This window comes from Mauremys mutica, unplaced genomic scaffold, assembly GCF_020497125.1.
Source record: "Mauremys mutica isolate MM-2020 ecotype Southern unplaced genomic scaffold, ASM2049712v1 000298F_np12_obj, whole genome shotgun sequence".
NCBI lineage: Eukaryota > Metazoa > Chordata > Testudines > Geoemydidae > Mauremys > Mauremys mutica.
Genome location: NW_025422903.1, coordinates 72122 through 95160, shown reverse-complemented (window position 1 = coordinate 95160; position 23039 = coordinate 72122). Strand labels below are relative to the sequence as shown.

The window sequence follows — 23039 nt, the reverse complement described above, 5'->3', positions numbered from 1 at the left end:
TGCCCCGAGAAATGAGTCTCAGGCTAATTAAGCCCAGGCAAGGGTGGAGATGAATTTGAGGGGGGACCATGGGAGTGAGTGTAGGTGGGTGCTGATAGTACAAGGCAGGAGCACAGGTTAAGCCCTAGGCCAGCAAGTCAGACTACCAGGGCTCAGCCCTCAGTTCTGCACCAGGCACACCTCTTTCCCTGCCTCAGTTTCCCTCTCTCTGCAAGGGGGTGTTTTGTCTGACACTTAAAAGCAGGGACAGCCTGCATAGGTCTATGAGAGCAGGCAGTGGGTCTCTCTTGCTCCAGCCGTGCAGCCCTCTGCTGGAAGCGTTGAGGTCCAATCTCTGACTCTCCTCTGTGCTGGATGGAATGATCAGCCATCTGGTGCAAATCCCCAATACTGCTCCCAAAGAGGGGGATTCTCTGTTCAGCAGCTTCCATGCTCTGTGGTTAAATGAAGACAGACAGCATCCCCCTCCCCACACTACAATCACTAGACCCCACTCTCCTCCCAGAGCCAGGAAAGAACTCAGGAGTCCTGGCCCCCAGGCCTCTCACTACACACACCAGACCCCACTCCCATCCCTGCATCACAGCACCCCCACTGGCAGGCAGATCATTAAACACTCTGACACAGCAGCAAGTCACACACCTTTAAAAACATCTTTAAATATAAAGACTAAAAGAGGTGAAATTGGGCTCAGAACTGGGGATTTCAGGGGGCTGATAGCAGGGGGATGTAACCTTAATTGGGACAGGCTGGGGATACACACCAAGGTGGAGTTTCCCAGCTGGATTGGGGGGACAGCAGGATTCACTGGTTATGAAAGTGGGGATCACGCCCCTTTTTGGGGTCACAGCCAGGCAAGCGGGGAAGCATAATCCATGGGTGCACTGTCATACCGATTTCAAGAGGCCCCACCTGGCTTCATTCCAAGAGATGCCTCCCCCCCCAGCCCCCCCACCTCAGGAGCAAGGCAAGCCACTAACAACAAGACACCCTGCCACAAGAAGTTTTGGGGTGCTGCAAAAAGATAGGCACCCCCAGCACAGTGCCAGGAGCACCCCCTCATCTACAACCCTGCAGCCCCCCTAAATTTCATCCCAGCTAAAAGGGGTGATACAGCCCCTCATGCCCTTTCAGGGGTGTATTGAACTCCATTTTCGAGCTGGAAATGGAGCCACCCCCAAACAGAATGGGAGGTGAGCTCCAAAAAGGAGACTCCCCACTGAGAGCAGGTGCCAACTCCCCCAATTTATCCTGTAGTCCAATATCCCCACAGCCCGCCCCCCAACGTAGCAGGAAATACAGAGCAATCCCCTGCCCCATAGTCCCCAGCCCCCGCCCCGACAATATGCAAATTAGAAGGGCTCCCAGCAAACCCCTCCCTCCTCCACAATGAGGGAAACAGGCCTATTCAGCGAGAATCCAAGAACTGGAAGGACCAGCGGCTGGAATCACATCCTGAGCACCAGCAAGGGGGAGGGGCGAATTATTAGCTGCAGCTGCCCCCCCAAAAAAGAGGGGACCCCCCAAGTACAAAGCAGCTTCACTGGTATTGTCCATAGCCCGGGTATCCTGGAGGCGCTGGGCTGTCCTTCAGGGGCAGCTGACTGGGGTCTTCACCGAAAGGGTTAGCTGGGGGGGGCAGAAGGGGGGGAGAAAATTACTAGTGAGAAGGCAGAGATGCAGCCACTTCTGGGCAGGGCGGCTGGGGAACAGCCCCACAACACCACACAGGGACAGCCTGACCAGCGCTGAAATGATCCACCGCCCCCTGCTACCCCTGGCACCCCCATCCAGCGCTCCTCACTCCCGACCCGCAGCCCCCTGCTAGCCCAGCTCAGCCCCCCTCACCCCCCAGCTCTCCTCACTCCCAACCCACAGTCCCAGGCTCCCCCCGCCCCATCTCTGCCGGTGCCCCTCACTCCCGACCCGCAGCCCCTGCCAGCCCAGCCCCAGGCCCTGCTTACAGTTCTGGAATTGCTGGGCCGTGTATCTGGTGAGTAAGATCCCGACTCCTTCTATCAAGGCCAGTAAAATGCCCCCCATCATGGCTGAGCCAACCATGGCTAACGGGCCACCTGGGAAGAAGAAGAAGAGGTGAATTAAAGAGATGGGGCACCAGGAGGCAGGGGGCCGCCCACCCCTGGCAGTCAGGACCCAGCAGCGGGGGGCCCCGAGGCAGGGGGCCAGCAGGGGGTGCTGCACAGGACACTCACTGCGGGAAGCCAGCACAGCCCCCGTGAGTGCCCCACTGGTGATCGAGTTCCAGGGATCTTCCTTCCCCCTCATCTTCACCAGGCCGCAGTCAATGGTGGAGAAAAGGCCCCCCCAGACGGCAAAGCTACCTGGGGAAAGGAGGGAGCAGCGATTAGATACACCTTGGCCCCCTCCCCCCCGGGCCTATGCTCCCCACACTGCCCGCCTCCCCCCCACACTACATAGCCCCCCTCACCTCCAATCTGCGGCGCTCTGATGCGGATGGCACTGACGCTCCCTTTGAACCGGTGTCGGACGCCCTAGGAGTAAAAGCAGCAGAGGAAGAGTTGGGGTGAGATGCCACATGGCCCCCACCGGGCCCCTCTTCTCCCCTTCCCCCTGTAGCGATCGGGATCGGCAGGGAGCCACCCCTCAGGCGCACAACCCACCCCAGCCCGGAGGGCCCAGCACCATCAGGAAGATGGGAATGAGACCGACAGGATCCGGGGCCTGGCTCCAGCTGGCGACGAGGGGTGTCAGGGGCTGGACTCACCACGGGGGCGTTCCGGAAACCCTTGACGGCCTGGAAGACCCCCCCACCGATCATCCCCATGGTGAAGGCACCGCCGCAGTCATCCACGATGCGCCATGGGCTGCCGGAGGGGAAGGAGGTGGTTAGCCAGCTTGGGAGACCCTACAGTAAACAAACCCCGAAGCAACCCTACAACAAGCCGAGGGTAGGAACCCTACCATAACAGATCCCTGCTAACCCCTCGAGCGCGACCCCAGGCCCGGGACGACCATAACTCCCCCACCCACGGACCAGCAGGGAGCCAACCCCTACCATAACCCCACCCCCACCGGGTCAACCCTACAATAACAAACCCTACAACCCCTCCCGGCCAGCGCCAACCTAGCCTCACACAGCCTGTCCCCGCCCCCGCCCCCGCCATGCCACCAGCGAGGAGAGACCCTACAATAACAATTCCTCAGGAACAGCAACACACCCTACAATAATAATCCCCCCACCCCCGGGATACCACGTGGTACAAACACACCTTCCAGTCTTGTGCTCTTGGTATTTCCCAACCCTCCCTGCTTTGGTGACTTGGTATCTCCCAGCCCATGGAGCCTATGAGAGGACGGGGGGGGAGAGAATCTGCACCCCCCCATTTCTCCCGCCAATGAACTCGCCCGCCCATAGACAGCGAAGAGCAGGGACGTACCAAGTGACCAAGAAGAGGGGTGTTCCCGAGAGCCCCCCCCCCGGGAAACGGGGCGAAGGACGGGAACGGGTGGGTCCATTGCAGGGAGATTGGGGGCGCTGCTGGCAGAGGGGAGTTGGGTGAATCCATTCCAGGAGAAAGGGGTGATAGGCAAGTCCGAGAGGTCCCTCCCCCTCCACTGCTCTTCCAATGGGCTCGCCCACCCAATGGGCTGGGAGCTACCAAGGGACCAAACACGTGGGGGGAGGTTCCGCTCTGGACCCACCGGTCACCTAATGGAGCGGCCCACAGGCCCCTGCCATGGGGGGCGGGAAGAGACCAGTTCCCCTCGCAATGGACTCGCCCGCCGGGCGGTACCAAGCGCCCCGCGCGGGGGGAGACGCGCCGCGGCCGCTCACCAGGGCTCCCGGGCATATTCCTCCATGGCTCCAAACAGCGACCGCACGGTCACGTGGGTGAAACGCTCCGCCCCCTTGTCCCGCCTCTCACGAAGCGGGTGAGCCCCGCGGCCTCTTATTGGGTAGCTGGGATCACGTGTGTTTATCGCCATACGTCATATAAAGGCGCCGGGCGTGTCTCCGCTCTGATTGGTCAGTTGGAGTCACATGACAGGGCAGACCCCCCCCCTTTTCCGGCCCTGCGTGCACTTAGGGAGGGGATTCCGCCTCCCTATTGGCTCTTCTCCGAGCACGTGACTTGTGTCTCCCCTTCTCACCGGCTCATAGGTATCACGTGACTTTGCGGTCTTCACTCTGATTGGTTGTCTTTGGGGGCGGGACCCTCTGCTCTGTCCCTTCGATTGGTCAGCCGGAAAAGGTGACGGGTCAGCCTCGCCTGCCTCCCTCCCATTGGCCGGAGCCCGTCAGATGGGCATGGGGGGCGGGGCCAAGTTGCCTGCGGCATCAGCTGAGCGAGAGGAGCAGGGGAGGGCGCTGATTGGCCCGAGTGTGTCACGTGCGTGGCTGGGGTCTAGGTGCAGCCTGGCGAGCGGAGGGGCCGGAGGGAGACTGGTGGGGGAGACCCCGGGGGGAGGGGCCGGGGGGCGTGGGGGGAGCTCGGGGGGAGGGGCCGACGGGGGGGTCCCGGGGGGGGAGGGGCCGCCCCCCCCGGGGAGGTGAGACGCGGGGGGACCCCGGGCCCTGGATTCCCCCGACTGACGCTCCCCCCCCGCCCCCCCCGCCAGGTTCCGCCGCTCCAGATGCCGCTGCCGGTGGCGCTTCAGTCCCGCCTGGCCAAGCGAGGCCTCCTCAAGCACGTGGAGCCGGGTGCGTGCGAGACACCGGGCCCGCCGGGGGGGCGCTGTGGGGCCGGGCGCTGTGGGGCCGGGCGGGGGGCGCTCTCCCCTGGGGGGCCGGGCGGGCGGTGCTGGGGGTCAGGGGGCGCTCTCCCCTGGGGGGCTGGGTGGGGGCGCTGGGGGGCCGGGCGGGGGGCGCTCTCCCCCGGGGGGCCGGGCGCTGGGGGGCCGGGCGGGGGGCGCTCTCCCCTGGGGGGCGCTGGGGGGCCGGGCGGGGGGCGCTCTCCCCTGGCGGGCCGGGTGGGCGGTGCTGGGGGTCAGGGGGCGCTCTCCCCTGGGGGGGCTGGGTGGGGGTTCTGGGCGGCGTTGGGGGGCCGGGCGGGGGGCGCTCTCCCCCGGCGGGCCGGGCGCTGGGGGCCGGGCGGGGGGCGCTCTCTGTGCAGCCGGCGCTCTGACCCACGCTGCCCTTAGAGCCCGAGGAGGAGGTCATCGCGGAAGATTACGATGACGACCACGTGGATTACGAAGCCACCAGAATTGAGAACTTGCCGCCCAACTGGTATAAAGTGTTCGACCCCATCTGGTAAGAGAGAGCCTGTGCGGCGTTATGTGCGGCTGGTCCCCAGCTGCCCCACCCCAGAAGTGGCTGCATCTCAGCGTGTTATAACAGCAGGTGAATCAACTCTCTGTCTCCCCCTGCCCTCCAGCGGTCTCCCCTACTACTGGAACATGGAGAACGACCTGGTCTCCTGGCTCTCTCCTAACGACCCCAACTCCATCATCACCAAAGCCACGAAGAAATTGAAAAACAGCCTAGGTAATGGGAGGGAAATGGGGTTAGTTGGGGAGGGGGCTGGGATTCAGGACTCCTGGCCTTCTGTCCCAGCTCTGGGCAGGGCTTGGGGTCGAGTGGCTTAAACTGGGGCAGAGTGGTGGGGCCCGGATGCCGGGGTTCCCTCAGGAGCTGTGTGTGTGTCTCCCCCAGAGGCTGACGAGAAGCCGGAGCGCCCCTATGAGAAGCCGGAGCGCGAGGAGGTGAAGGAGCGGCGTTACCATCGCCGGGAAGAGCTGGCGCCGTATCCCAAGAGCAAGAAAAGTGCGTGGGCGGGGGGGGAGCACTTGATCCGAGCCAGTGTGTGTATGGGGGGGGGATGAAGGTCCCACGGCATCCTGGAGCGGGTGGGGCTGAGCCCAGGGCAGGGTGGCTGTGGGGAGCAGAGACATGGGGGGCAAAGAGGGATGAGGGGGAAGGGGGTGAATTAGTACCTGGGGGATGGGGGTGTAGCTGGACTTGGGGGGGGCTTTGGGGCAGCACTCGACTGAGCAGGGTCTCTCCCTCCCCAGGCAGCCGCAAGGACGAGGAGCTAGACCCCATGGACCCCAGTGCCTACTCGGATGCCCCACGGTGAGATCCTGTAGTCCCAGTGTGGCTTGGGGGGGGCTGGGTGACAGAGCAGGGGAGGGGTGAGACAGGGGGAGGAGTTTGGTGGGGTCTAGGTGGGGGAGGGGGTCTGTCGCGCTGACATTGCCAACCCCCCGCAGGGGCACGTGGTCGACGGGGCTGCCGAAGCGCAACGAGGCGAAGACGGGGGCCGACACGACCGCGGCCGGGCCCCTGTTCCAGCAGCGCCCGTACCCCAGCCCCGGTGCCGTGCTGCGGGCCAACGCCGAGGCCTCCCGCGCCAAGCAGCAGGACTGACACCCCCCCCCCCCCCCCCCGTAATAAACCTGGAGAGATGCAGCTGGGACCGACCTTTGTGTGTGCCCGGCCTGCACGGGGGGCTGGGCTGGGGACTGCGGGGAGCGGGGTGGGCGTTGCTGGGCAGGGGGTGCTCTCCCTGGCAGACAGGGCTGGTCAGGGGGTGCTCTCATGTATTTCCCTGGGTCCTTGGACCAGAGGCGGGAGAGAACCCAGGAGTCCTGGCCCCTCCCCCCGCTCCCAGAGCCAAGGAGAGAACCCAGGAGTCCTAGCTTCCAGCCCCCCTGCTCTAATCACCGCACCCCTCACCCCCCACAGAGCTGGGGAGAGAACCCAGGAGTCCTGCAGCCCCACAGATAACAGAGGACACACACTGTTGTGTCAAAATCCATGTTGGACAATAAATAGAAAAGGCCACAGTGGGGAGTGATAAAAATGGGGGGTTCCACACGGCTGCCCCATAACCACTGGGTTAGGGGGCATTAATACTGAGCGGCTCGTGCCTGCGTCCCCCCCATAAGCATGGGGGGCTTGAGTGAGGGGGACTGGCCATGCTGTGAGCGGGCGCATCCCCTTCTGGGAGGTAGGAGGGCTGCCTGCCTTTTACGCAAGGGTAAACCGAGGCAGGGTGAATCAGGAAATGGCAGTGAGGTGGAGCTCCCAGACCCCGCTCCCCTCCCGCAGCTGGGGAGAGAACCCAGGAGTCCTGGCTCCCAGCCCTACCCTTCCACTGCATCTCCTACTTTCTTCTGAAAGCCGCGGGCAGGATCCCAGGCTGCCTCACCTGGCCCCAAGATGCAGCCACCTCTGGGGCAGGGCGGAGGGGTCCCCTGCCGGGGCCGGGTGCTTCCAGACACAGCGAACGTCGCCCCACCCCAGTCGCTGCCCAACTCAGGAGCCCTTCTCTTTACATGCCAGCCTGCAAGAGAGAAAAGGGGATGGTTGGGCTCGGGGAGCACAGAGCCGGAAGAGAACCCAGGCATCCTGGCTCCCAGCCCTCCCCCGCCTCTCTACTCCCAGAGCTGGGTGAGGACCCAGGTGTCCTGGCTCCCAGCCCTCCCCCGCCTCTACTCCCAGAGCTGGGTGAGGACCCAGGTGTCCTGGCTCCCAGTCCTCCAGGGCCTCTACTCCCAGAGCTGGGTGAGGACCCAGGTGTCCTGGCTCCCAGCCTTCCACAACCCAGTAGTTCATGCAGCTTACAATGTACCAGGTTTAGTTTTGGGGGGCTGGTCCTGCAGGTCTGCTGGAGTGGGGGGGCAGGGAACTCTGCCCCCCCGAGCCCTGGAGTTCCCCAGCTCCCCCCACCCCCTATGACTGCCCCCCTCCCCCAGCAATAGGGGCTCAAGGCTATTAAATTACCCCCAGCACCCCCCTTTCATTGCTAATAGCCAGGACAGGAGAGGCATTTCCCGTCCCCACCCCTGCCCGGGAGCCAGCCAGTCCCTGCCCTGCGGCTCCAGCCTCCTGGCCCACCCCTGGGTGCCGCTGGGAAAGTCCATTTTGTGCCTCAGTTTCCCCACTGCTGTTGGCTGTAGGGAATCTCTCTGCTTCTGGGGCTGGGCAGTGCCTGGCCCAGTGAGGGGCCGGGGGGGGGGGTATGGGTGTAGCCCGTGCCCCAATGGTGGGGGGCGACTCTGATCACCATCAGGGGAGGGCTGGGGCCTACCCTTGGGGACTCCCCAATCTCTGTGGAGGCCCCAGCAGGGCAGACACGGGGGATACCACCACCACTGAACACGGCTCAGTGCTTTGGGCGGGGGGGGGGGGTTGATGGGCCAGGGGACAGCGTTGGGGGTCACCCCCTCCCCACATTTGGCACCAAGCCGTGGGAGGAGACGGGGAGGCCTCGGCTTGTGGGGGGCCGGGTGTCTCCCTGCCTGGGGGAGCTGCCACACCAGGACGGGGCTGAGACCTGGCAAACTTACCTCAGGAGCAGAGCCAGCGCCCCTAGAGGGCCCCTGCCCCATTCCCTGCCCCCCCTGAGCCAGCCAGTCCCCGCCCTGGGGCCGGATGGGAGCCAGTGCCCCCCAGAGGGGACAGGCCCCTGCCCCATTCCCTCCCCCCCCGAGCCAGCCAGTCCCCGCCCTGGGGCCGGATGGGAGCCAGTGCCCCCCAGAGGGGACAGGCCCCTGCCCCATTCCCTCCCCCCCCGAGCCAGCCAGTTCCCACCCTGGGGCCGGATGGGAGCCAGTGCCCCCCAGAGGGGACAGGCCCCCGCCCCATTCCCTGCCCCCCCTGAGCCAGCCAGTCCCCACCCTGGGGCCGGATGGGAGTCAGCGCCCCCCAGAGGGGACCGGCCCCCGCCCCATTCCCAGCCCCCCCCGAGCCAGCCAGTCCCCACCCTGGGGCCGGATGGGAGTCAGCGCCCCCCAGAGGGGACAGGCCCCCGCCCCATTCCCTGCCCCCCCTGAGCCAGCCAGTCCCTGCCCTGGGGCCGGATGGGAGCCGGCGCCCCCCAGAGGGGACAGGCCCCCGCCCCATTCCCTGCCCCCCCTGAGCCAGCCAGTCCCCGCCCTGGGGCCGGGTGGGAGTCAGCGCCCCCCAGAGGGGACAGGCCCCCGCCCCATTCCCCAGCTGTTAGTAGGGTTAGAGGTCATGCACTAACATGAATCCTAGGACACCCCCCCACATGTCGTCCCCCCCCCCCCCCGTCAATCACCGAGCACGCCAGCTAAATAAATACAGTCTCTTTATTCCGCGCGGCGGCTCTGCAGACAGGACAGCAGCCGGCAGGGTTACAGGCGTTTTAAAAAAACCCACCCCCCAGCTGTACAAAATGTGTCACCCGGCATCTATGTACAGTGGTAGCACCCCTGCGGGAGTGTCCCCCCCCCGCCTCAATCCCAGCCAGCAGGCCCCTCGGCAAAGCAGCGCTGCCCCTGGCTTTGGAGGAGGGAAACTGAGGCAGAGAGAGAGACGGAGCTGAGAACTGAACCCAGGAGTCCCGGCTCCCAGCCCCCCTGCTCTAACCACCAGCCCCCACTCTCCTCCCAGAGCCACGGAGAGAACCCAGGAGTCCTGGCTCCCAGCCCCCACTTCCCTCCCAGAGCCAGGGAGAGAACCCAGGAGTCCTGGCTCCCAGCCCCGCCTGCTCTAATCACCAGCCCCCACTCCCCTCCCAGAGCCGGGGAGAGAACCCAGGAGTCCTGGCATCCAGCCCCCCCTGCTCTAACCACCAGCCCCCACTCCCCTCCCAGAGCCAGGGAGAGAACCCAGGAGTCCTGGCTCCCAGCCCCCCCTGCTCTAACCACTAGACCCCACTCCCCTCGCAGAGCCGGGGAGAGAACCCAGGAGTCTGGGCTCCCAGGCCCCCACCCCTCAATAGCAGCAGAGGGTAGAGTGACACTTAAAATATATCTCATCCCCTCATTTGTGCGAGGTCGGGGCCAGCCCCCTGCCCGTGTCCATCGGCCGTCGCTCCATGGAGTCCCCGGGGATGGCCCCCGGCAGCATCAATGGGGCCAGCCCCCCAGCTGCTGGGAACGGGTTGGCAGTGGAGTCGGGGCGCGATGCACATTCACACTGGCTGCTCCCCATTGTCTGGTACCAACGGCAGCCTCTGTCCCCACTGCCCCTGGGAGCTGCCTGCCCAGGGACACCGCCTCCCGCCAGGGGGATGGATTAGTAATTAATGGCAGGTCACGGCCATTCGCTCCCACCCAGCCGAACCCCAAGGAGCCAGGGCAGGGCAGCGTCCTGGAGCACCCGGGGGAAACTGAGTCACGGAGCTGGGGGAGGAACTCAGCTGAAATTTACAGACAGTGAGTCCCGACTCCCAGCCCCCCTGCTCTAACCACCAGCCCCCACTCCCGTCCCAGAGCCAGGGGGAGAACCCCGGAGTCCTGGCTCCCAGCCCCCCTGCTCTAACCACCAGTCCCCACTCCCGTCCCAGAGCCGGGGGGAGAACCCCGGAGTCCTGGCTCCCAGCCCCACTCCTAACCACCAGCCCCCACTCCCCTCCCAGATCCGGGAAGAGAACCCAGGAGTCCTGGCTCCCAGCACCTTCCCCCGACACACAACTTAGGGGGCTGTGCGAGGGAGCACTCCAACAAAGGGGGTGCTGTGGGGAGGCCGGGGGCAGCACTCCCACGCTGCCCAGGCGAATCATCACCCTTTGGAAGGGTGGCGAGTCCTTCCTCCACATGCCAGCTTGGTACGGCCGAGCCATCCCTCCCGCCCCCCGTCTTCAGGCGCCGTCCATCAGGGCTGCTTTGGTATCGTACAAAAATAATCCTCTGGCTCAATCCATTTGCCGACCCCCCACGGCTCAAGGAGGGGGGGGAATCATGGTCTCTTGGGGGGCGGAGGTGACCCCCGCATAACCTCTCCCCCCTGTAGTGTGCATCTAAATGCCTCTCCTGGGCCGAGTGGGGGGTGGCCGTCATCCTGATCCAGGAGAGGGGAACGGTCTGAACTGGAGCGGGGGGGGGGACAGATGTGGGGCGGGGGATACAGGGGGGAGCAGCAGCAGAATGTTTGGAGGGGGGTAGGAAAGGGGGACGTGCTTCCCTCCAAAGACCACTCAAGTGAGGGAGCCGTGGGGCAGGAGCCCAGGTAGGAGGGGCAGAGAGATGTGGGGCAGGGAGAGGCTCTGGAGGGGCTCGGGGCCCAGGAGAGATCCCCCCACCCCACCCCGCCCCACCCCCCAGCAGGCCTCACTCGACCAGCACTGACTTGGGCGGGTAGCCCGGCTCGCTGGGTTCCTTGCCGAGGGGCGGCAGGGCCGTGGGCTCCTGGCGAGGGCCCAGGGGCGGCCCGGCCTTGGGCAGACTGTACATGTAGACGGCCCCGATGACCAGCCCGGCCCCCAGGGCGAAGGGCGGGTGCAGGCGGAAGCCGAAGAGGTACATGGAGGCCACGGTGGAGGCCACGATGGAGAGCGAGGTGGCGAAGCCCTTGAGGATGTTGTCCGCGTACTTCACCACCACGGCCACCAGGAGGCCGCCGAAGGCCTGGTTGAGGATCACGCCCCACACCAGCGGGCTGTAGCCGTGGAAGAAGCCCTGGGCGGCCACGGCCGCCCCCTCGGCCCACCACATGCCCAGCAGCCCCAGCAGGGTCCCAAAGATGCCCAGCTGCACGTTGCGGAGCCACACGGAGGCCGAGCTGCCCTTCAAGATCTTCTCGAAGTAGACGCCGGCGAAGCCCGAGGAGAGGCAGGAGACCACCACGGCGACCAGGCCGACGGCGTAGCTCTGGTGGGCGGCGGCGCCCGGGTTGCTCCCCCCGCCCGCCTGGCCCTGCTCCACCTGGACGACGGCCACGCCGGCGAAGAGCAGCACCAGGGACACCCACTGCAGGCGCGACAGGCTCTTGCGAAGCATCAGGACCGAGAAGACGGCCGTGGTCAGGATCTTCAGCTGGTAGGTGACCTGCAGGGCGGCGGGCAGGCAGGTCAGAGCCGCGGGGGGCCGGGCTGGCATCCCCTCCTGACTGCCAGCCAGCCAACCCACAGATCCTCCCCCACCCCAGTACCCCCGGTCAGACCGACGGGCCCATCGAGCCCGGCCTCAGGGCTGGGGTCCCACCTGGAAGGTGGCTGCCGGCAGGTTGGAGATGGCGACGTACTGGAGGTTGTTCTGCAGCGTGTAGATCAGCGAGGGCACCGCCAGCTTCAGCGTGTCCATGTACTGCACCACCACGGCGTCGTACAGCAACAGGGCGAACTGCTTCATGCTGCCTGCGGGCAGAGAGCGCCAGGGACGGCTCACGGCCTGCCTGGCGCGGCGCCCGCCCGGGCCTGCCGGACTTGCCCCCCCCCCCCCCCCGGCGCCGGCCTGGGCCTGCCGGACTAGCCCCCCCCCCCCCCCCAGCGCCCGCCTGGCCCGGCCCAACTAGCCCCCACCGGCCTGCCTAGCCCCCTGCCCCAGCTCCCGCCCGGTCCGGCCCAACTAGCCCCCCCCCCTCCAGCGCCCAGCCTGCCCAGCCCAACTAGCCCCCCCCCCCTCCAGCGCCCAGCCTGCCCAGCCCCCTGCCCCAGCGCCCGCCCGGTCCGGACTAGCCCCCTCTCCAGCGCCCGCCTGCCCCGGCCCAACTAGGCCCCCCCCCCCCGGCGCCCGCCTGGGCCTGCCGGACTAGCCCCCCCCCCAGCGCCCGCCTGGCCCGGCCCAACTAGCCCCCCCCGGCCTGCCTAGCCCCCTGCCCCAGCGCCCGCCCGGTCCGGACTAGCCCCCTCTCCAGCGCCCACCCAGCCCGGCCCAACTAGCCCCCCCCGGCCTGCCTAGCCCCCTGCCCCAGTGCCCGCCTGGCCCGGACTAGCCCCCTCTCCGGTGCCCGCCTGGCCCGGCCCAACTAGCCCCCCCCCCCCTTCAGCGCCCGCCTGGCCCGGCCCAACTAGCCCCCCCCTCCAGCGCCCAGCCAGCCTGGCCTGCCTAGCGCCCCCCAGCCCAGCCGGACTAGCCCCCCCCTCCAGCGCCCAGCCAGCCTGGCCTGCCTAGCCCCCTGCCCCAGCGCCCAGCCAGCCTGGCCTGCCTAGCCCCTGGCCCCAGCGCCCGCCCGGTCCGGACTAGCCCCCCCCTCCAACGCCCACCCAGCCCGGACCGCCTAGCCCCCCCCAGCTCCCGGCCCGGCCCGCCAGGGGAGAGTGCCCCCTGCCCAGCCTGGCCCCCCCTACCTTGTTTCTGGAGGAAGATGAGCAGCAGGCAGGTGGCTCCCTTGAGCAGCTCAGCCATCACCACGGCCGTGGTGGCGAAGAAGCGCTCCCCGGGCAGGGTTCGCACGTAGCGGATGCTCAGGATGAGGGAGGCGTTCTGGACCACTAGCACTGCCAGGCTGATGTACTTCAACCGACGGTTCCCTGCTGGGACAGGGACGGGTCAGACCCAGAGGCAGCCCGCCTGGCGACCCCCTCTGCCCCTCAGACCCAGCCGCCTGGCATCCCCTTCCCCAGATCAGACCCCCCATGGCCTTCCACACACCCCCCTTCCCTGCAACGCTGCACCCAGCCAATTCCCCAATGCCAAAATCCTGTGACGCCCCCTTGCACACTGATCTAATGCACATGCAGAAGGCAGGCTGCCCCCTCCCTGGCCCCACCTCTCAAGCAGGCTGCATTCGGGGGGCTTGTGGCGCTGAGATGCAGCCACCTCTGGGGCGGGGCAGCTGGGGAACAGCTGCACAGGGATGGCTCGCGGCGCGGAGATGCAGCCACCCCTGGGGCAGGGCAGCTGGGGAACAGCTGCACAGGGATGGCTCGCGGCGCGGAGATGCAGCCACCCCTGGGGCAGGGCAGCTGGGGAACAGCTGCACAGGGATGGCTCGCGGCGCGGAGATGCAGCCACATCTGGGGCGGGGCAGCTGGGGAACAGCTGCACAGGGATGGCTCGCGGCGCGGAGATGCAGCCACATCTGGGGCGGGGCAGCTGGGGAACAGCTGCACAGGGATGGCTCGCGGCGCGGAGATGCAGCCACCTCTGGGGCAGGGCAGCTGGGGAACAGCTGCACATAACGCTGCACAGGGATGGCTCGCGGCGTGGAGATGCAGCCACCTCTGGGGCAGGGCAGCTGGGGAACAGCTGCACAGGGATGGCTCGCGGCGTGGAGATGCAGCCACCCCTGGGGCGGGGCAGCTGGGGAACAGCTGCACAGGGATGGCTCGCGGGGCGGAGATGCAGCCACCTCTGGGGCGGGGCAGCTGGGGAACAGCTGCTCATAACGCTGCACAGGGATGGCTCGCCCTCTCTCTCAGGTGGTTCAAAACTTCCTCAATCAGTTTATCCCCGTTTCTCCTTGTGCCGGGTTGGTCGCTTGGCGTCAGTAGCTCTTCCCCCGGGGGGTTCAGCCCCACCCCGGCAGCCTGCGTTTTCAGCTCCACTAGACCAGCTCCTGCAGCCGCCCATGACGAGATCAGCTCGCTGCTCCCCCAATGGGCCCTCCTCTGCTCCCTTTTTCCTCGCACGCGGGTTGGGCAGAACAGAACGCAGGGGTCCGGAGGAGACCCTTGTCCCATGGCGTTAATATGTCCCGATCTCGGCTGGAGACACCCTGGGGCCTTTCCCCACAGCTCAGGCCTCCTGATGCGCCCAGGCCTTTCTCCTCCTGTTCACAGTTGATGGGCTCCCCACTCAGCAGCCAGAGACGTTATAATGAAACAAAAAACCTCGCTTCTGCGATGGGGCTTTCTGCCCTGTGTCTGGCCAGCCCCTAACACCACGGAAATCTGCATGGCGTTGACCGCCATTGAAAGAATCAACGCCTAACGCTGGGGAAGTATAACTGTAGACCCTACCATAATAGAAACTGTCAACAACCGCCAACACCATCGGGGCAGGGGCCATTGGGAGCTGGGAGACAAGGATTTCTCTGGTTGGAGGCAGGACACCAGGCAGGTAGGCCCGTGAGCCCATCTAAATGTTGCTTCCCAGCGTGATCGATTGCCACTAATTGAGTCCTGGATGAAAGACTGGCACCCAGACGGGCAGCACTTCAGGTGCCAGGGGGTGGGGGGGGGGGGGGTTGGCATCAGCTGAAGGGAACTGCAGCTAAATTACTGGCTTTCTGCGGCACCCGGCTAAGCAAACACACACCTGTCCAGAATCAAACCAGGAAATATGAAAAAAGGGTGGGGAATTTCCCTCCCTCGACCACATTCCAATCCAAGGAACGGTCAGGCCGGCCCAGGGCTACTGTAAGAGGGAAATCCGGCCGGCTATGCCGGGAACGACTCACGCGGCACAGAGACGCAGCTGCCTCTGGGGAGGAGCAGCTGCAGAACAGCTCCACATAACGGTGCATCCAAGTGGGGAGAAAAGCAGGAAATCCCACTCCCGCCCCATCTTTCTCTGCAGGGAGTCCCCCGTCCCCACCTTGTGCAACCTGCCCCGCTCATCACAGGGGCCAGAGCTCCCCCTTGTACACCAGACACCCGCCTTTGTGTATGTCCAACCCCACACGCTCCCCCTTCAGCCGCAGCAATTCCCTGGCCTTCCCTACTCCACCCCGCCCCACACCCAGACCCCACTGCAGCCTCCCTCCCATGCTGTCCCAGTGTCTAAACCAACCCACCCCCCATTTGTAGGGTCTGCCCCTCCCAGGGCCCCTCTCGCCACTTTCCTCCGCATCCCCCCCCTTTCCTCAGCGTCCCCCCTCCCTGCAGTGTCTGTCCCTCCCCGGACACTGCCCCCCCCCATCATCTGCTCCCCCATCAATGCCCTGGCATCTCCCCACTGCAGCATGAGCCTTTCCTCACAACCCCCCCCAGCCCGTAACGCCAGGTTCCCCACAGGGACCCCCCAGGTATCTACCCCTCCTCACGTGGCCTTCGCTCCCCCCACCCGCACCCGTGTCTGCACCCCCCCATCACAGCCAGTGACCCAGCCCCAGGCAGCCCGCGCGCCACACGCCCCCCACGGCGCCGCCGCCGCCGCCTTCCCATGTCCACGTCCCCGCTGCTCCTCAACCCCACCACGGGCACCAGCTCCCCCTGCGCCCCACGTCTCCGTGGTGTCAGCGCCCCCCGGGGCCCTGCCCCCCCCGAACCCCCCCGGTCCCTGCCCCCCCCGAGCCCCCCCGGGGCCCTCCCCCCCCCAGAGCCCCCCCGGTCCCTGGCCCCCCAGAGCCCCCCCGGGGCCCTGCCCCTCCCTGGCCCCGCCCCCCCAGAGCCCCCCCGGTCCCCGCCCCCCCCAGAGCCCCTCCCTGTCCCCGCCCCCCCGGTCCCCCCAGAGCCCCCCCGGGGCCCGCCCCCCCCGAACCCCCCCCGGTCCCTGGCCCCCCCCGAACCCCCCCGGTCCCTGGCCCCCCCAGAGCCCCGGGGCCCTGCCCCCCCCGAACCCCCCCAGAGCCCCCCGGGGCCCCTCCCGGTCCCTGGCCCCCCCCGGTCCCTGGCCCCCCCGAACCCCCCCCGGTCCCTGCCCCCCCCAGAGTCCCCCCAGAGCCCCGGGGCCCTGCCCCCCCCGCGTCTCACCCCCCGCGGCCGCCTGGTCCCCGCCGCCTCCGGCCCCCCCAGCCGCTGCCATGGTGGCAACTGCCCGGCAACCCACAGACCCCGCCCCGCCGCCACTTCCGCATCCCGGCTTCCGCTTCCGCCCCACCGCGAGAGGCGGGGCTAGAGCGGAGCCCGCGTAGGAGGACCATAGAGAGCAGGGGGCTGGCTAGAGCGGAGCCCCAATGGGAGGACCATAGAGAGCAGGGTAGGGCTGGCTAGAGCGGAGCCCCAGTGGGAGGACCATAGAGAGCAGGGGGCTGGCTAGAGCGGAGCCCACGTAGGAGGACCATAGAGAACGGAGGTGCTGGCTAGAGCAGAGACCGAGTGGGAGGACCATAGAGGGCAGGGAGCTGGCTAGAGCGGAGCCCCAGTGGGAGGACCATAGAGAGCGGAGGGACTGGCTAGAGCGGAGCCCCAGTGGGAGGACCATAGAGAGCAGGGGGCTGGCTAGAGCGGTGCCCGCGTGGGAGGACCATAGAGAGTAGGGATGGCTAGTGGTTAGAAGCGGGGGGCGGTTTGGGGCTGGGAGCCCGGACGCCTGGGTTCTCGCCCCGGCTCTGGGAGGGGAGTGGGGGCTGGTGGTTGGAGCAGGGGGGGCTGGGAGCCCGGACGCCTGGGTTCTCTCCCCGGCTCTGGGAGGGGAGTGGGGGCTGGTGGTTGGAGCAGGGGGGGCTGGGAGCCCGGACGCCTGGGTTCTCTCCCCGGCTCTGGGAGGGGAGTGGGGGCTGGTGGTTGGAGCAGGGGGGGCTGGGAGCCCGGACGCCTGGGTTCTCTCCCCGGCTCTGGGAGGGGAGTGGGGGCTGCCGGGTTACAGTGGGGGAGGGTGGCAGCCTGGACTCCTGGTTTCCAGCCCCAGAGCACACACCCCCGTGGCAGCGAACCGTCCCCCGAGCTCCCTCCAGCCCCCCAGCTCCTTGGGTCGGCTTCTCACACGACACGTCTCAGGGGCTATGGGCGGCCAACATGCATTTCAGGGGAGCCCATGGAAGGGTAATTGCTTCTGGGCACCACAGAGTGCAAAAGTGGCCAGCCATGTAGGCTAAAGGGCCCATGTCCCATCCCCCACAGAGCCAACCAGTCCCCACCCTGGGGCTGGATGGGAGCCAGTACCCCCTAGAGGGGACCTGCCCCCTATCACATTCCCCACACCCAGAGCTTTGAAGCCCCAGTGGGGAGTAGGAAGGGTGTGGCTGGGGCGGGGACATGAAACGCTGGCAGGTGTTGGGGGGCATAGTTGTTGGCACAGCTGGTGTGCGCAGGGGAAGGCAGGTAAATGTAGGGCTGACGTAGGTGACACCTGGTAAGTGTGAGTCACTGCTGGATCCAGGAGTGCTGGCTGGAGCTATACCTTTAGTGTGGGTGAGGGCCTGGGAGCCAGGACACCTGGGTTCTCTCCCCAGCTCTGAGAGGGGACTGGGGGGTTAGAGCTGGGGCAGGGCTGGGAGCCAGAACTCCTGGGTTCCCACCTCCCCATAGTGAGAGGAATCACTGACTCTACCAGGATTTCCTGGATAAAGATAAAACCTCTTTTATTTAAATAGATTTTTCTTCCCCTCAATCCTGTACAGAATTGGTCTGAATCTCACGCTGGCACCGGGGTCCCCTGCATTGGGGCCCGTTCAGCAGCTTACATAAGACACCTCAGTCTCAGCCCAGCAAGCCACACCTTGGGGAGCATGGGAGGGGCTGGAAATGGGGGGGCTAGAGCCCCCCCACCTCATAACCACCTCATGGGCTGGTACTGAGGGGAGCCCAGCTCACGGCAATACACAAGTATTTACACATACAGAGACACGGCTGATCCTTGAGAGGGACCAGAATCCAAACCTCTAGGGGGGAGGGACTGGGAACAAGGACTCCTGGGTTCTTTCCCCAGTTCTGGGAGGGGAGTTTGGTCTAGTGGTTAGAAAGGGGAGGGGGAGGCTGGGAACTCCTGGGTTCTAGACACCTGTAAAACCAGGTCAACTCTGATCTCAGCTGGCCACAGGCCCAGCTGCCTGAGGCTGAAGTGGTCCCCATGGGGGTGGGTCCCCATCCCGGCAGGGAGATGCAGGGTAAATCCAAGTCTTTCAGCAGCTGCTGTTGCCAGCGGTGCCCCTAGGGGGCGCTGGGTTCTGTGGCTCCTCCTCCGGTTGGAACTGGGGATCAGGCTGCAGCCAGGGGTGTTGGAGAAGCTGCTCCAGCGTGGGTCGGTCTGAGGGCTCTGGGGACAGGCACCATCGGATCACATCCTGGCAGCCTGGGGAGAATGAGCAAGGAGGTTAGAGAGAACCCAGGAGTCCTGGCGCCAGCCCCCCCCGCTCTAACCACCAGACCCCACTCCCCTCCCGAGCTGGGGAGAGAACCCAGGAGTCCTGGCGCCCAGCCCCCCCCAAACTGATCATTTTGAACGTCCAGAGAAATTTAAAAAAAAAGGGGGGGGGGGAGGAGTGTGAAAGAATGAAGAGATGTTGGGGTGCAGTACCCGGGGGGCCAGCGGGGGCCGTGCTGGGCATAGGGGGGGCAGTACCCCAGGGGGTCAGCGGGGCCCATGCTGGGCGTTGGGGGGCAGGAGGGGGCCAGCAGGGGCCGGGCTGGGCATAGAAGAGCAGGAGGGGGCCGGGCTGGGCACAGGGGGGCAGGAAGGGGCCGGGCTGGGCACAGGGGGGCAGTACCCCCGGGGGCCAGCGGGGGGCGCTCACCCTCAGACAGGGGCTCCGGGAAGCGGAGCTGCGCGGCCAGGATCTCCTCGTCACGCTGGAAGGGGACGTCGCCGCAGGCCATGTCGTAGAGCAGGACCCCCAGGGACCAGACGGTGGCCGGCAGCACGTGGTATTGCTGCAGCCCCACCCACTCCGGGGGGCTGTACACACGGGTGCCTGCGGGGGGCACAGGGGTTAGCGGTGCCGCCTCCCAGAGCCGGGCAGAGAACCCAGGCATCCGGGCTCCCAGCTCTACCCCCACCCCCCTCCCAGAGCCGGGCAGAGAACCCAGGCGTCCGGGCTCCCAGCTCTACCCCCACCCCCCTCCCAGAGCCGGGGAGAGAACCCAGGCGTCCGGGCTCCCAGCTCTACCCCCACCCTCCTCCCAGAGCCGGGGAGAGAACCCAGGCGTCCGGGCCCCCAGCTCTACCCCCACCGCCCTCCCAGAGCCGGGCAGAGAACCCAGGCGTCCGGGCCCCTCACCGTCGAACTCCGTGTAGACCGTGTCCCGCAGGAGGGCGCCGGAGCCGAAGTCGATGAGCTGGAGGTGGCCGGTGCGCAGCTCCACCAGGATGTTCTCGTCCTTGATGTCCCGATGCGCCACCCCCCGGGCGTGGCAGTGACCCACGGCCTCCAGCACCTGGCGGAAGAAGCGCCGGCACTGCCCCTCGGCCAGGGGCCCCCGCTCCGTCACGTAGTCGAAGAGATCCTGGCAGGGCTCGGGCCGCTCCAGCACCAGGAGAAACCCCTCGGGGGTCTCGTACCAGTCCAGCAGGCGGATCACGCCCCGGTGCCCCCCCCTGGCACACACCCGCTTCATCAGCATCACCTCCTGCGGCACTCGGAGGCCGCTGGGCTGTGGGGAGAGAGAACGCGGGACACTGAGGCTGGGCCTTATGCTGCAGACCCGCTCTACCTACCAGCCCCCACTCCCCTCCTAGAGCCGGGAGAGAACCCAGGAGTCCTGGCTCCCACCCACCCCCGCTCTAACCACCAGCCCCCACTCCCCTCCCAGAGCTGGGGGAGAACCCAGGAGTCCTGGCTCCCACCCTCCCCTGCTCTAACCACCAGCCCCCTCCCAGATCAAGGAGAGAACCCAGGAGTCCTGGCAGTGGGTGCTGGGGGGTGCCGTGCTGCAGGGGGCAGTAGAGGTTGCAGCGATTTCTATGCTAAAGCACCTTCAGCCCATAGACCCACCCCCCTTTATCTGGGCCCAATCGAAAAGCAGGAGATGGGGTTAATTTGCATAAAGCCGTGTCCCAAGGATCTAAGCGCGGGTTCGAGGACCCTGGTGGGAATTTGCCGAGCTCAGCCCCTCGTTAGCCGCCCCAGGTTTGCAGTGGGGACGCAGACTCGTCGTGTGTCCTCGCTCACGTGGAGCTTTCAAAGGGGAGGCAATTAACCGGCGAGAGCACCCTGAGCTAACGAGCGAGTCTAGGAATTAGCTGCCCCCCCCCATCCAGTCACTGCCTCCCGCCCCTCCCCACGAAACGTACCAGCTTGGACCAGTGCGCGACTTTGTTCTTCGCAATGTGTTTGATGGCAACCTGCAGAGAGACGGAGAGAGAGATCAGGCCCCTGCCCCATTCCCTGCCCCCCAGCCAGCCAGTCCCTGCCCTGGGGCCGGGTGGGAGCCGGCGCCCCCTAGAGGGGACAGGCCCCTGCCCCATTCCCTGCCCCCCTGAGCCAGCCAGTCCCTGCCCTGGGGCTGAATGGGAGCCAGCGCCCCCCAGAGGGGCCAGGCCCCTGCCCCATTCCCTGCCCCCCAGCCAGCCAGTCCCCGCCCTGGGGCCGGGTGGGAACCAGCGCCCCCCTAGAGGGGACAGGCCCCTGCCCCATTCCCGCCCCCCTGAGCCAGCCAGTCCCTGCCCTGGGGCCGGGTGGGAGCCAGCGCCCCCGTGAGGGGACAGGCCCCTGCCCCATTCCCTGCCCCCCAGCCAGCCAGTCCCCGCCCTGGGGCCGGGTGGGAGCCAGCGCCCCCTAGAGGGGACAGGCCCCTGCCCCATTCCCCCCCCGAGGCCAGATGGTTTTCTCACCTGCAGTCCATCAGCCAGCCGGTGACCAGCGTAGACCGTCCCGAAGCCGCCCTTGCCCAGGAGCCGCCCGAGCTGATACACGGCGTCGAAGGCGTCTTTGTCCTTCCCTGCGGCAGGGTAGAGTGTTACTGTCATGGAAAATAGAACCCAGGAGTCCTGGCGCCCAGCCTCCTCTGCTCTAACCACTAGACCCCACTCCCCTTCCGGAGCCGGGAGAGAACCCAGGAGTCCTGGCTCCCAGCCCCCTGCTCTAACCACTAGACCCCACTCCCCTCCCAGAGCCGGGAGAGAACCCAGGAGTCCAGGCTCCCAGCCCCCCCTGCTCTAACCAATAGGCCCCACTCCCCTCCCAGAGCCGGGTGCCCCCCCCCCCAGGAATGAAGTGGGAGATGCGGGCAGGGGCAGTTCTGCAGAGGGGGAGCCTGGCGTGTTTGGCGGGGGGGGGGAATGAAGGAGCCCCCGAGAGACCTGGGGAATGACACAGGGGGGAGGAGCCCCCCCGAACCCCGAGCGGGGGGGGGGAGACTATGGAAGACAGACACAGACAGCGAGTGTGAAAGTGACTGGAGAGAAATGAGCAGTTGGGAGGGGTCAGGGGCCGGGTCTCACCTCCCCGCAGTGGGGCAGGAGCCGGGACAGTGGGAGAGGGGAGGGGGCCGTGGGGCTGCAGGAGGGGAGGGGGCCGTGGGGCAGGGGCCGTGGGGCTGCAGGAGGGGAGGGGCCCGTGGGGCAGGGGCCGGGGGGCTGCAGGAGGGGCCCGTGGGGCAGGAGGGGGCCGTGGGGCTGCAGGAGGGGCCCGTGGGGCAGGAGGGGGCCGTGGGGCTGCAGGAGGGGAGGGGGCCGTGGGGCAGGGGCCGGGGGGCTGCAGGAGGGGAGGGGGCCGTGGGGCAGGAGGGGGCCGTGGGGCAGCAGGAGGGGAGGGGGCCGTGGGGCAGGAGGGGGCCGTGGGGCTGCAGGAGGGGAGGGGGCCGTGGGGAAGGGGCCGTGGGGCTGCAGGAGGGGAGGGGGCCGTGGGGCAGGAGGGGGCCGTGGGGCTGCAGGAGGGGACCGTGGGGCAGGAGGGGACCGTGGGGCTGCAGGAGGGGACCGTGGGGCAGGAGGGAGCCGGGGGGGCAGGAGGGGAGGGGGCAGGGGCCGGGTCTCACCTCTGGGGCCGCAGCGCCCCTCCCCGCCCGCGGGCCGCATCCCCGCCCGTCCCCGCAGCCTCGGACCCCGCAGCGCCCCGAGCTCAGCCCGGGACCGACTCGCGCCGCGCCGCGCGGCTCCCTCGCTACAACCCCGGCGCCAGCCAATCAGCGGCGGGCTCGTTTGCATGGCCCCGCCCCGGGATGCACGCGGGCGGGGGGGGGGGAGGTTGAGGTGATTTTCCAGGAATCGGGGCGCAGGTCTGGGGGTGACCGCGGGGGCTCGGCGGAAGCGGCGCCGCAGCGTTTGCTGGGAACTCGGTCAGCGCAAACCAGCCGCCGCGGCGCCTCGCACGTCCCTCACCCTCAGCGAGAGGTGGCTGCGCCTCCAGAACTGCTAGGGTGGGCAGGGAACCCAGGCGTCCGGGTGCCCAGCAATGCCCCCCCCGCCCCGCTCCAACCACCAGACCTCTCCCCGCCAGAGCCGGGCAGGGAACCCAGGAGTCCTGGCTCCCAGCCCCCCCTCCCCTTCCAGAGCCGGGCAGGGAACCCAGGAGTCCTGGCTCCCAGCGCGCCCCCCCCGCTCTAACCACTAGTCCCCACTTCCCTCCCAGAGCCAGGAGAGAACCCAGGTGTCTGGGTGCCCACCCCCCCTGCCCCAACCACCTGACCCCTCCCCGAGCCCTGCTGGCGCCCCTCACTCCCGACCTGCAGCCCCCGCCGGCCTGGCCCTGCCGGCGCCCCTCACTCCCGACCTGCAGCCCCCCCCGGTGGGGCCTGGTGGCTGGAGTGCCAGTGTGGGGGGAGGTTGGGAGCCCGAACGCCTGGCTTCTCTCCTGACTCTGGGAGGGCATGTGGCAGGGCCTTTGGGCTCCCCCCAGACCCCGGGGGTGGGTAGTGAACAGGGGTCACACCCCCTGCAGA

The 23039-nt window shown here is 67.3% G+C and overlaps 4 protein-coding genes across 5 annotated transcripts; 1 reads left to right on the top strand and 3 right to left on the bottom strand.

Annotated features, from left to right (window-relative positions):
* Positions 1–629: 629 nt before the first annotated feature.
* On the bottom strand, positions 630–3962 carry TIMM17B (translocase of inner mitochondrial membrane 17B). Its single transcript, XM_045000408.1, has 6 exons — positions 3818–3962; positions 2747–2846; positions 2450–2513; positions 2214–2342; positions 1965–2075; positions 630–1629 (listed from the first exon to the last, which is right to left on the bottom strand). The coding sequence occupies exons 1-6, from the start codon at positions 3841–3843 to the stop codon at positions 1541–1543; spliced, it is 519 nt and encodes a 172-aa protein (XP_044856343.1). The 5' UTR covers positions 3844–3962; the 3' UTR covers positions 630–1540.
* Positions 3963–4274: 312 nt separating this feature from the next.
* Positions 4275–6401, top strand: PQBP1 (polyglutamine binding protein 1). Its single transcript, XM_045000407.1, has 7 exons — positions 4275–4329; positions 4608–4684; positions 5125–5236; positions 5361–5470; positions 5639–5749; positions 5998–6058; positions 6196–6401. Exons 1-7 carry the CDS (start codon positions 4286–4288, stop codon positions 6350–6352), a joined length of 672 nt encoding a protein of 223 aa, XP_044856342.1. The 5' UTR covers positions 4275–4285; the 3' UTR covers positions 6353–6401.
* Positions 6402–6771: 370 nt separating this feature from the next.
* Positions 6772–16341, bottom strand: SLC35A2 (solute carrier family 35 member A2). Of its 2 annotated transcripts, none has more exons than XM_045000398.1 (5): positions 16254–16341; positions 12966–13148; positions 11881–12032; positions 11027–11724; positions 6772–7271 (listed from the first exon to the last, which is right to left on the bottom strand). In XM_045000398.1, exons 1-5 carry the CDS (start codon positions 16303–16305, stop codon positions 7244–7246), a joined length of 1113 nt encoding a protein of 370 aa, XP_044856333.1. In that variant the 5' UTR covers positions 16306–16341; the 3' UTR covers positions 6772–7243. The 2 variants fall into 2 exon arrangements, with proteins under 2 accessions (XP_044856333.1, XP_044856334.1); XM_045000399.1 differs by lacking the exon at positions 16254–16341 and adding an exon at positions 15020–15113.
* Positions 16342–17205: 864 nt separating this feature from the next.
* Positions 17206–22243, bottom strand: PIM2 (Pim-2 proto-oncogene, serine/threonine kinase). Its single transcript, XM_045000405.1, has 6 exons — positions 22137–22243; positions 20992–21098; positions 20452–20502; positions 19439–19811; positions 18956–19132; positions 17206–18513 (listed from the first exon to the last, which is right to left on the bottom strand). Exons 1-6 carry the CDS (start codon positions 22174–22176, stop codon positions 18344–18346), a joined length of 918 nt encoding a protein of 305 aa, XP_044856340.1. The 5' UTR covers positions 22177–22243; the 3' UTR covers positions 17206–18343.
* Between the last annotated feature and the right edge of the window lie 796 nt (positions 22244–23039).

Bases quoted from the DNA above. Each gene is read 5' to 3' on its own strand.
- PIM2 (XM_045000405.1), bottom strand. From the start codon at position 22,176: ATGCGGCCCGCGGGCGGGGAGGGGCGCTGCGGCCCCAGAG. The intron at 21,099-22,136 runs GTGAGACCCGGC...ACCCTGCCGCAG, and splicing joins GGGGCGCTGCGGCCCCAGAG to GGAAGGACAAAGACGCCTTC. The intron at 19,812-20,451 runs GTACGTTTCGTG...CTCTCCCCACAG, and splicing joins TCGCGCACTGGTCCAAGCTG to CCCAGCGGCCTCCGAGTGCC.
- PQBP1 (XM_045000407.1), top strand. From the start codon at position 4,286: ATGGGCATGGGGGGCGGGGCCAAGTTGCCTGCGGCATCAGCTGA. The intron at 4,685-5,124 runs GTGCGTGCGAGA...CGCTGCCCTTAG, and splicing joins CCTCAAGCACGTGGAGCCGG to AGCCCGAGGAGGAGGTCATC. The intron at 6,059-6,195 runs GTGAGATCCTGT...AACCCCCCGCAG, and splicing joins GCCTACTCGGATGCCCCACG to GGGCACGTGGTCGACGGGGC.
- TIMM17B (XM_045000408.1), bottom strand. From the start codon at position 3,843: ATGGAGGAATATGCCCGGGAGCCCTG. The intron at 2,343-2,449 runs GTGAGGGGGGCT...TCCTTTCCCCAG, and splicing joins CAGAGCGCCGCAGATTGGAG to GTAGCTTTGCCGTCTGGGGG. The intron at 2,076-2,213 runs GTGAGTGTCCTG...TCTTCTTCCCAG, and splicing joins GGCTGTGCTGGCTTCCCGCA to GTGGCCCGTTAGCCATGGTT.
- SLC35A2 (XM_045000398.1), bottom strand. From the start codon at position 16,305: ATGGCAGCGGCTGGGGGGGCCGGAGGCGGCGGGGACCAGGCGGCCGCG. The intron at 11,725-11,880 runs GTGGGACCCCAG...GCCGCCCTGCAG, and splicing joins TGCCGGCAGCCACCTTCCAG to GTCACCTACCAGCTGAAGAT. The intron at 7,272-11,026 runs GTCAGTGCTGGT...TCTCTCTTGCAG, and splicing joins GAGCCGGGCTACCCGCCCAA to GCTGGCATGTAAAGAGAAGG.